General features: G+C 55.8%; 1 protein-coding gene across 1 annotated transcript; it reads right to left on the reverse strand.

Moving 5' to 3' along the window:
- Positions 1-418: 418 nt before the first annotated feature.
- Positions 419-9,668, reverse strand: PGC (progastricsin). Its single transcript, XM_062605616.1, has 18 exons — positions 9,327-9,668; positions 8,903-9,056; positions 8,397-8,514; positions 7,443-7,561; positions 7,004-7,203; positions 6,739-6,861; positions 6,374-6,518; positions 6,039-6,137; positions 5,775-5,924; positions 3,310-3,473; positions 3,065-3,215; positions 2,492-2,609; positions 2,165-2,283; positions 1,539-1,738; positions 1,265-1,387; positions 1,038-1,182; positions 814-912; positions 419-586 (listed from the first exon to the last, which is right to left on the reverse strand). Exons 1-18 carry the CDS (start codon positions 9,380-9,382, stop codon positions 434-436), a joined length of 2,436 nt encoding a protein of 811 aa, XP_062461600.1. The 5' UTR covers positions 9,383-9,668; the 3' UTR covers positions 419-433.
- Positions 9,669-11,773: the final 2,105 nt, after the last annotated feature.

Genomic DNA, 11,773 nt, shown 5'->3' on the forward strand with positions numbered 1-11,773 from the left:
CACGCAGCTCCTTGTCTCTGCACATCCTGCTCCAAACTGGTTCCTGAAGCCTCCAGCAACCACATCGACTCAGCCCTGGGGTCCCCAAGCCGTGGCTCAGCACGAATCTCTTCCTCTCATCCTGCTTTCCCAGCCAGTCCCAGCAGGGATCTGGTTCCCAGTCAAAAAGGTGATCCCAAATTGGTCATTGCTGCAAATTCAAAGGCTCCGTGCACATCTGGAAGCCCAGGCAGTGCCTGGAACCTTCAAGCATCATCTCAGACTTTGTTTTATTAAGAGCTGTGCCAGGTCCTGCTCAGCTGAGACACAAGGCAGTGACCTTTGCAGTTCTTTATTCAGTACAGGACATTTGAAGGCTACTCATCACCACACATAGGTCCGAGGGAGGACAATGTCACAGGGGCCGATATGCTCCGGGTGATGCTCAGCATCCCTAAGCTGACAGGGCAAAGCCAACCCTGTTGTTGGCCATGTCAAAGATGGAGTAATACTGCCGGAGGAAGAGGTTGCCGAGGATCCAGAGAGGCTGCCCACTGGCAGAGGACACGTACGTGCTCTCGACCCCAATGGTGCAGAAACCATCATTCTGTAAGGGAGAAAAGGAACCAATTTCAGTACCAATGGGGTGTGTGTGTGTGTGTGTGTGTGTGATGTTGCCCAGGCCTTTGTGGCTGCTTTGGCTGGGGTTAAACCACCCTTATGGTCACAGAGATGCAAAAGCATCATGAAATCAGCAGCTGGGAAACATAGCCCTTGGGCTGAACTACCCCATGATGGCAAACACCCATTGGGGCTGATATAAGTCACACCTACGTTTAACACATAGACAGAGGGAGGCAGCAGTAACTGGGCTCCACTGATGGCAAAGTAAAGGGTGGGCAGGCTCGGGACGTCGCTGCAGTTGACGACGAACTGCAAAAGAAGCAAAGAGGGGCAGAGATGCTTGGGGGCCCCCCACAGCTCAGCATTGCCACCAAACGCTTCCTCATCCCATGGCATTCATCAGCCCCTCCTGTGCATGGCATCCTTTAACCTACGCCGTAGTCGCTCTCCTCCGCACCCAGCGCCTGCAGGAATGCTGGCAGGAATTGTCCTGGCACCGTCAGCAGGAACGTCCCCGTGTCCACAATGCCCTGACAGCCTTGGCTGCACCAGCCGGTGGCTGAGAGTCCGATGGAGAACCTTTAGAGAGCAGCAAAAAAGGCATCAGAAAAGGCCCCCCACCCACTCCAAGCTCCATTCTAAGCCATGGTGCAGCACTTACTCCTCAATTCTGATCTTCCAGTACAATTCTTGGACCACAGGAGCCCATAAAATCTCCCCTGAGTACAGCAGAGGGTCAACCCCTCCGAGGATGACTTCCCCGCCATAACTATATGATGGGTTGCTGGAAAGACACAAAATTAACCCCAAAGTTCAGGCAGGATGCTCAGGAGAAAGCTGTGTAGCATAAAGTGGGAGGAAACGTGGATGGAGAGAGAATAAGGAAAGGACAGATCCAAGCTGTGCCTATGGAAGAGAGAGACCTGCGGTCTCACCGAGAGTAATAGAAGCTGAAGATGGGCTCAGCGAGCTGGCTCTGCTGCAGCATGTTCTGCATCAGTGTGTTGTAACCAGGGATGCCAACGCCTGGGTAAGCCATGCCCAAAATCCCATCGAAGTCCTGGTAGTAAAAGGGGCTGGTGGGTTCATCCAGGCTCAGGCCAAACTCCTGGTTGCTGATGACAATGTTCTGTATCTAAAGGGAGAGGAAAGATGCTGGGAGATGGCTTGTAGTCTTCGTCCCATCACGCTTATTATTCCACAAAAATACCCCCCAGAGTTGTTTGCCTCAGTTAAATTGGTTTAAAAATCCCATTTTCACTGCAAGCAGGTCTCATTTCTTACATCCTGCAATGACAAAGCTCAGCCATCAGTGTAAAAAGCAAGCGCTTATGGCCAAAGATATCCCTTAACCCAAAGCAGTGATGAAAAGCCCGGGGGCTCAGACTGAGTTGGTTGCAATTCCCAGTCTCCAAGTAAGTTTATGCCCTATGGGAGATTCAGGCACTAATATCCAGACCAAGAAGGTACTTTGAGCTCCCCCTGCCATTTCTTAACCAAATGAGGTGGGTCACAACCACAGCCACGTCTTACCCGGGTCGCACGCGTAGAACTCACTTACTGTCACAGTGTCGTACCCCAACACCACCGACAGGTCACCAAACCCATAGCTCAGGGTACAGGTCTCGCCGATGCCCGAGAAGGTGGTTGAGAGGCTGCTGTTGAACCTGGCATGATCCACTGCATGGAGAGAAGCCCCCAGGTCACATCCTGCCCTTGGACCCGCATCCCGGTCCCCAGCAAGGGGCCATCCAAAGCCAGCCCCACCGGTGGCACAGAGCAGAGGACAAACCCCATCGGCTCTCACTGAATTCCCTGTCACAGCTCCAGTCCATTACATGCAGGGGACGCCTGGCCCTGCCTCTGCTGTATCCCAAGGGATGCTCACCGCACGCTGGGGTCTGGCAGTAGGTGGAGGGCACCCAAAGGTTGGCAGAGCCGGTGTCAAAGAGCACCAGGAAATGCTGCGGGGGGGTCCCGATGCTGATCTCCCCGAAATAGAAGGACTGTGAACAAGAGCGTTTGTGGATGGCTGCTGCTGGCTGCTCTTCTGAATGAGAGTTTCCAGCTCTCTGCCCTCTGCGAGCTGAGAAACCCAAACTGCTCCTGGTCTGGAAGGGCTCCTGCTCCTCAAGTGCTTCCAGGGCAGCTGAAGCACAGAAAGGGGCAGTGATTTGCCTACAACACAAGGCCAGGAGCAGCAGATCTTCTCTAACCACCAAGATCTGCTTCTTCTGAGAAGGGAAGCCAATTCAGGATGAGATGTGCTGCCTCCTGCTTGGCTCCCAGCATCACCCATCCTTCCGAGCCAGGCTACAGAGACAGCAGAACTGCCCATGCCCACTGCAACCCCTTGGCTGGGGAGGCAGCCGAGCTGCAGCTTCCTGCAGCAGCCGGGAAAGGAGGAGGACATTCCTGAACACCAGAACCCAGAAGAGGAAGGGAAAGGTTCAATACTCACATCCAGGTAGTTCGCTAGCGGTTCATAAGCCACAGCGTTACTGAGCTGGTATTTCCTACCAGGGTCCCCTCTGAGGTCCATCAGGAAACGCTCCGGCTCCCCCTTCTCCCGCATCACCTCCCGCATGGACCTGCCTTTCCTCAGGGGGATCCTGCGCGGGATGGAGATGGCACCAAGATGCTGAGTGAACCCATCCACATGCACTGAGGCCAGACCCTGCGCCCTGGCACCCACCCTGGCCTCACCTCACCATCCCCTGCCCGAGCTGGAGGCAGAGCAGGGCCAGCACCAGGCGCCGCACAGCCCTGGCTGCTGGTGGCTCCATGGCAGCTCCTGCAGCACCTTGGCCAGGACAGGGTGTATATAGCTGGGAGCCGTGCCCAGTCCCTGCTCCAGACACCCCTTTCCCCTATCGCTGCACCCACCCACACCAACGCTTGCAGTGTTTGTCACTGCAGCCGCCCTGATTTCCCTTCCTTACCCAGCTATTCAGCCGCTAATTGTCCAGTGCCTCTGATACCGAGACCAAATATGTGACATCTGATAAAAAGCAAAATTATGCTGCTATCAAGAAGTTAAAGTATTTTCTCTTGCCTTCAAGCACCAGCTTGATCGTTCCAGAAAACAAAGGTAAAACACACCCTTTGTGGTAAGTGGAAATTCATGATGCTGCTGTTCCGGGTAGGCAGGAGCCGCCCCGCTGCCCTGTGATGCAGGGCTCCTGCAGGCTCCCCAGTCCCTGCTAGCAGCAGGGATGGACCCCAGGAGAGCTGAGCTGCTTCCATGCACACTTTGGGGTTGGACCATTGCTTTGAGCCTGCAGCAGCTCAGGAAAAGCCCCCGCATCCCTTTCTCCTCCATCGCATCCTGATGGATCTGCCTTTGCTTGGACGGATCCTGCAGGGAGCAAAGGGAAGAGCAAAGACGAGCAGGGACGTGATCAACCTTCACCTGTTCCCTTCCTGCCACCACTGCTGCCGGAGCAGCTCCAGCTCTCAGACCCCCACCCCCATTTCAGAGGAAAAACTCCCACATCCCAGCTCCACACATTCCAGCTCCACGCATCCCAGCTCCACACATCCCAGTTCCACACATCCCAGTTCCACACATCCCAGCTCCACACATCCCAGTTCCACACATCCCAGTTCCACGCATCCCAGTTCCACGCATCCCAGTTCCACGCATCCCAGCTCCACGCATCCCAGCTCCACACATCCCAGCTCCACACATCCCAGTTCCACGCATCCCAGTTCCACGCATCCCAGTTCCACGCATCCCAGCTCCACGCATCCCAGTTCCACACATCCCAGCTCCACGCATCCCAGTTCCACGCATCCCAGCTCCACGCATCCCAGTTCCACACATCCCAGCTCCACGCATCCCAGCTCCACGCATCCCAGCTCCACGCATCCCAGCTCCACGCATCCCAGTTCCACGCATCCCAGCTCCACGCATCCCAGCTCCACGCATCCCAGACCCACACATCCCAGACCCACGCATCCCAGCTCCACGCATCCCACCTCCACGCATCCCAGTTCCACACATCCCAGCTCCACACATCCCAGTTCCACGTATCCCAGTTCCACACATCCCAGTTCACGCATCCCAGTTCCACACATCCCAGTTCCACACATCCCAGTTCACGCATCCCAGTTCCACACATCCCAGACCCACACATCCCAGCTCCACGCATCCCAGTTCCACACATCCCAGTTCCACACATCCCAGACCCACACATCCCATCCCTGTCTCGCCGCACTCAGCCTGTGTCAATATTTTGACACAAAGCACGGAGGAGTTTGTGTCCTTTCTCTGCTGAAATGACAGTGCTATTAACACATCCCATAACGAGCTCCGGGGGTAAAGAGCCTCCCAGAAACAAGTTTGGATCCCGGGAATGAGCGGTGTTACCTGAGCCCTCCCCGGCCAAGGTGCTCCCCATCCCCTTCAGCCACAGACCATTCCTGATGTGCTTTACCCGAATAGCCCCACTTGAGGGTTTGGGGCTCATTTGGATGCCATGGCTAACCTAAGCTGCTCTCATATTCCCACTTCGCCTTAATCACAGGGCCTTATCCAGCTACAAGGAAGAGCAGTGCCTGCCCACATGCACCTCTGATGAGGTTTCCCCAGTGCCCAATGAGGGATGGAGGTGGGGACCCACCGGACAAGACGGCATCACCGAGGTCACCACAAACAGCAGGCAAAGCGATGTCCACCACCACTCGGTATTTGCCTGGGTAGGAGCTGGGGAGCATCAGCCTCGGTGCAGCGAGCAGCGGCTGGAGGACGATGAAGGTTGAGGAGCCCCACGGCCTTTCCATTCACACACCCCAATGGCACAGAGCAGAACTGGCTTTGTGGGGAATCCCATCCCCAAGGCTATGGTTGGGGTCTGAGACCAACCCCAGTGATGCTCTGGTGCACTGCAGCCTGGCGCGGGGTGCTGCTCACCTGCAAAGCGAAGCCCTGGCAGGAATCAGGCTCAGGACTCTCATTCTGGGCTTCAAGGAGGACAGAAGCGGGTGATGATTGGGGATGGTGAGGTTTATTTGTAACAGGAGACTGCGGGAGCACAGAAATCCCGCAGGGACAGGGAGCCGTGCGGGCACAGGGAGGAACATCAAGGTCCAGAGGAAGCCCGCAGAGCTCCGAATGCTGCCGAAGCCAGGCCAGGAGAGGGGCTGGATTCTGCGGCTCTGCTCCTCTACAGCGATGGGGCGAAGCCGATGCGGTTGTTTGCCATGTCGAAGATGGTGTAATACTGTTTGAGGAAGACATCGCCCAAGATCCAGAGCGGCTGCCCGTTCTGGGAAGGCAGGTAGGTGACCTCGATGCCCAGAGTGCAGTAACCGTTGTTCTGTAAGAGAGGAATAACGGGGAGTCAGAGCCTGCTGGGGGGGATACAGGGAAGCACCAGCTCCTCTCCTGGCCCGTCCATAAGGCAGGATGGAGCTGCTGGGCTAATACGTACATTCAAGACGTAGGCAGAGGGGTAGAGTGGGAGCTGAGCTCCATTGATGACGAAGGTGATGGGGGGCATGTTCTGGATCTCATTGCAGTCAACTGCATACTGTGGGGAGATGGTGAAGAGGAGGTTATGGCTGGGACAGCACCCACCATGAGAGATACCCCCATACGTGGGGGTAACACCTTATCCCCTGGCAGTGCCATGTCACCTCATCTTTCCCTAACATGCCCACAGTACCATGCTCTGTAGATGCCACCTGAGTTTTGGGGGCCCACAGCTCACTCACAAGCCTCCCCCCTGCTCCACAGACACCCCCAAAGCATCCCTTGCGTGCTCACCCCATAGCTGGTGAGCTGGGCTCCCAAGGCCTGGAGGAAGCTCTCGATGTATTCCTCAGGCACCGTCAGCAGGAATGTCCCCGTGTCCACGATGCCCTGGCAGCCCTGGCTGCACCAACCGGTCATTGACTGCCCGATGGCAAACCTGGGAGGAGGATAAGGGGATGGACACCATTTCAAGCACCCACCGGCAACTAAACCTGGTTTGGCTGGATCTATACGTTGGGATGCTCTGAAGTGCAGTGCCAAAGCCCTGCCTCGAGCCCATGCCTGCTGCAGTAAGCTGTTGTGGAGGACAACTGTACCGCCTTCATTGCAGGAGCTGCCGGGGTGGATCGTGCCCATCAGGTACAAATACAACTCACTCATTAATGGCAACCTGCCAGTAGAGCTCCTGGGTCACTGGTGCCCATGCAATGTCCCCATAGTAGAGCTGAGGGTCAACTCCTCCAAGAATGAGCTCTCCTCCATAGTAGTAGGTGGGATCGCTGCAAAAACCCAAGAGTTACAGCAGCAGAGGTGGGTAAATCAGTGCAATGCGCATGGGGTAGCGAGGGACAAACCCAGCAGGGAGCTGCATGGGGACAGGCAGAGGGATGCTGCTGCATTAGGATGTGTGGGGTTTTTTACCGGGAGAAGTAGAAGCTGAAGATGGGCTCGGCGAGCTGGTTCTGCTCCAGCATTCCCTGCAGCACGGTGGGCGTCCCTCCCACTGCCAGCGAGGGGTAGGCCATTCCCAGGATCCCATCAAAATCCGCATAGTAGAAAGGCTGCGTTGGCTCGTTCTCACTGAGCCCAAACTCCTGGTTTGTGACCGTGATGCTCTGGATCTGGAGGGGAAGGAGATGCCCGGTCAGCCTGTGCACTTAGGGAAGCCAAGCAGGGGTTGGGTGGGATGATGGATGCTCTGAAAGCCCAAGGGGCCAAGTGTGAGTGGAAACATCACCAGGCAGCTGGGAAATGAGCAGCAATTGCATTAAAACCAACCTAAAAGCCAGCTGGGTAACCGATAGTGGCAATAACTGGTCCACAGTGGCCAGGAAGACGAGGGCATCGCGGGCGCACTCACCCTTAGTGTGTCATAGCCCAAGAGCACCGTGAGCGTGCCGCTGCCATAGGAGAGGGTGTAGGACTGCCCGTTGGTGATGAAGGTGGAGGACTCTCTGGGCCTGAACTTCATGTGGTTGACTGCATGAGAGAGAAGAGGGCAAAGCTCCTGGGTACGCGATAACCGGGCTGGGATGGGGACTCACCTGCGGTCGCTCTGCCAGGATAACGCCTGGGAAAGCAGCTTCTCCTGCAAGGAGCAGGTCTGGAAGAGCAGAACAGGCTGTGCCTCTGCCTCACAGTTACCTCTAAGGCAGGGTTTGCATCCCGGTTCTGCCTGCATCCCTCTGCGGGGAACAGGCACTGCAATCCCAACCACATCAGCCCCAGCGTCAGCAAAGCCATCAGCAGGGAGTGACATGGGGTGAGTGCCAGGGAGCAGGACATCAGCTCCATGATTCACAGCTTTGCTTTTTCCATGCCAGCTCAGTCACTGCAAGCAAGATTTCTGCACCCACAGTGGTCATAGGGATTTGGCCATCTCCATTAGCAAGGCACATGGAATCCCAGACTGGTTTGGGCTGGAAGGGACCTTAAAGCTCATGCAGCTCCAACCCCTGCCACGGGCAGGGACCCCTTCCACTAGAGCAGCTTGCTCCAAACCCCTGTGTCCAACCTGGCCTTGAACACTGCCAGGGATGGGGCAGCCACAGCTTCTCTGGGCACCCTGTGCCAGCGCCTCAGCACCCTCACAGGGAAGAGCTTCTGCCTAAGAGCTCATCTCAGTCTCCCCTGGGGCAGGTTCAAGCCATTCCCCTTGGCCTGTCCCTACAGGCCCTTGTCCCAAGCCCCTCTCCAGGTTTCCTGCAGCCCCTTCAGGCACTGGGGCTGCTCTGAGGTCTCCCCTTCAGGAGCCTTCTCTTCTCCAGGCTGCCCCAGCCCAGCTGCTGGGAGCTGTGTGCGATGTGGTACTCACAGCACGCTGGGTTCTTGCAGTAGGTGGAGGGCACCCACAGGTTGGAGGAGCCGGTGTCGAAGAGCACTGTGAAGTTCTGGGGGGGGGTCCCGATGCTGATCTCCCCAAAGTAGGAGGACTGCGGAGAAGAGAATGGGAATCTCCATTGGCCACAGGAGCAGGGACAGACCGGGCATCCGAGTGCATTGCAGGGTGGTGCAGGGGGAACGCCAAGCTCCCTCTTGCAGGCAAGGAAGTAGGGATGGAGCTGACTCTCACCCTGCTTTTTCTGCAGGAGGATGTAATATTAACTATGTATTTTGTTGCGTTTTCTGTTTCACACAGAAAAACCTCACTTTTCATGGCGGGGGAAAACTCTTCTAAAGTAGAAGCTTAAAGAAGAGCGGGGAAAACCATCTCTCACTCCTGGAGGCTTGGGGTGAACGGATCCCTGGCAGCTGGGAAGGAGGAGGGAAAGGGATGCTCATGGTATACAGACAGGCAGCAGTGGGAAATGGGGTACTCACATCCAGATGGCTGGTTATGGGCTCATACACCACAAAGTCCTCTCTGAAGCGGTGTTTCTTAGCTGTGTGATGTTTCATTCTCCTCAGGTAGTCCTCCAACACTCCAGCCTTCTTCATGTTCTCCCGGATGGATTTGCCTTTCTTCAGTTTGATTCTGCACGGAGGGAAAACCAAGCCAAACCAACAAAACTCAGCAGGAAATCCGGGGATTTGGGCACTGCCAGGTTATCTCTGTGCCCTGCCATGATAAGAGCCATCCCCTCGGCTGCTCTTTACACCCCCTGACCCAGCCTGGGCCAGGACCACGATGGTCAATGGAAATGCAGGAGGCTGGAATCACACCCGGTTGAAGGTGTTCAGGGTCACAGCACAGCCCATGCAGGTTACAGCTCTGTTACCACCCCACTCCCTGCCGGACACTCACCTCACCACCCCCTCCGAGAGCTGGAGACACAGCAGGGCCAGGACGAGCCACTTCATGGTGCGCGAGGTACCCACCGGTCCACACTCACCCTCCCGATGACCGCAGCTGGGCTGAGCTGCCCGGGCTCCCTGGCTTTATAACTGGGCAGCAGCGATCCCCCTTATCTGCTGACCTCTGTTTTCCATTGCCACGCACACCCTTGGCTTCAAGGGTTCCTTTGTGTTTGGGGCCACGAGGGCTCTCGAGGCGTTCCCGTCGCGGGGTGCGAGGTGAGGATCGAGCGGCGCCCGCCTTCGATAGCGAGATGGAAGCGTCCCCATCCAATTGGCGGCCGGCCCTTATCGCAGCGCAGAGGAGGGAGCCACGCGTCACCGTGCTGGGCCGTTATCTCTGCCCAGCAAAACCTGCCCAAGGCTTTTCCCGAAATGAAGGAGCCTTTTTTCCTCCACACACATATTCGGGACCTGGCCTGGAGCTGGGAATGCTGCTGGAGGTGAGGCTTTGCCAGGAGCAAAGAGCTGCTTCCTCCTCTGGTTCTCGGTGTTTTCCCCATCCTCTCCTGCAGGACCAGCTCATGTCACACACCCCAGTCCTGCCGCTGCTTGTGTGCTGTTTGGGTCAGAAATCCTGCAGTTGCCCACTTATTTTGTGGAGGAGCTGCTCCCTTCCCCATCCTGCATTAAGGGGAGCGCTGTGCCTCCCTGCATGGGGGAGGTTTAACCCACCATGGGGTTTCAGCCACCTTCCGGGTCCTCACCCCAGCCCAGCGAGCCAGGAAATCCCTTGTTTGCTTTTCTTTTTCATGTTGAAAGAAGAGAAGCACAAACACAGAGCTCCCGAACCGCCAACAAATACCCAAACAGACCAAAACCCTTCCGGTTATAACCCAAATATTTCCTAGCAAATGACTCCAAAACCTAAATATTTTCTAGCAAAGAGACCAAAACGTTTTGGGTTAGAACCTAAATATTTTCTAGGCCTCCTGCCTTGAATTCCCGCTGCGAGCAGCCTGGCTCTCCACAGTGCAGGTATCACACTCATCCTCATCCGGCACTCATCCCGTGCCAGTGCTCTGCACAGATTGCATTCCCTCGGGAGCAGCGGGGAGCGTGTGTCCTTTGCTGGATATTGAGACTATAATAAAGCAATTATCTTGTTTGCTAGCAGGATTGATAGAAAGATCAACTTATTAAGATTGGATAAAAAGCAAATTCTGGCTGAAAGCAAAGAGCAGTTATCAAAACGTCAATACACCGACTGTTATCTGCGGGTCCCAAGGGGAATCGCCCCTGCCAAAAGACAAAGGAGGAAGGTGCCCTCTACAGCACACAGAGATGCATTCTACTTTTGGCACTTCTTGACCCAAAGATAGGCACAGCACTTGTCTGCTGAGGCATTCAGTCTAACAGGATGCTCAGTCCTTAAATCAGAGATCCCATCTCTACATGGGGCAGGACTCCGCCAGCAGCACGTACCCCTGCTGCCCCAGGGCAGGGCTTCTCCTTGGCACCAAGCTCTGGGCATTTCTCCTCCTTTGCTTTGTGTTTCTTCTTTGTGTTGATGCAATGGCTCAGCCCACATTCAAACAACTCCAGGTCTAAGAATCTCATCTCTCCCAGATGAGCCTAGATCCCTTCTGCCTCCCATGGGCAACTCCACCAACCTCTCCCGGGATACTACAGCAGGGAAAGCCAGCAAATGAGATGAGCTGTGAGCAGCCGGAGGCCTTAAGCACTCCCAACATGAGCCAACAAATCCCGGTAAACCAGCAGAAGTGGCACCATCTCCCAAAAGCTGGCAGCGTGTGACAGTGTTTAGCAGCATTAGAAACAGGATCCAGCCTTCCCTGGGACCCAAAGAGCTCTCCTGCCCACCGACAGGGAACAGAAACCTTTTCAGAGACGCTGCCATCGCCTGGCTTTCCTCATCTGCTCTGGGCTCTGCTTTACCCATGGCAAAAAACAGGGAAGTGGCTGTTCCCAGCTCCAGGACAAGGACCATGTCAGCTAAAACCCTTCCTGAAGAGGCCAAATCCCATCCAAGTGAACGCTCTCCTTTTGACCACCGAACAGCCTCGCGCTGTGTGGTTCATTTAAACCAGCTCCGGCCCCTTTGCCTGGAGCATCAGTGCTCCCTGGCTGGGTTCTGCAAGCAGGAGCAGCTGGTGGTGGGAGCACAGCACACGACCAGCTGTGTTTATGCCCCACACACAGCACACGGATCCTTTACCCAGCGCTGCCCGAGCAGGTTTTAGGGGTTTATTTCCAAAACAGAGCTCACAGGACACAGAGGAGCAGCTTCCATCCGTCTTCAAAGAAATATTCCTCTTTTCCTGTCCAACCGCAACAACAGCTCCTGAAATAAACCCCTGGGCTGCAGGTTTAACATCCCAAACCAGGGCGAGAACCTCATCCAAACACAGCTTCCAGCTCCGACCAACAGCCCAT

The sequence above is a fragment of the Pezoporus occidentalis genome, unplaced genomic scaffold, assembly GCF_034315485.1.
Source record: "Pezoporus occidentalis ecotype Australia unplaced genomic scaffold, CSIRO_AGI_Poc_V1 ctg92, whole genome shotgun sequence".
NCBI lineage: Eukaryota > Metazoa > Chordata > Aves > Psittaciformes > Psittacidae > Pezoporus > Pezoporus occidentalis.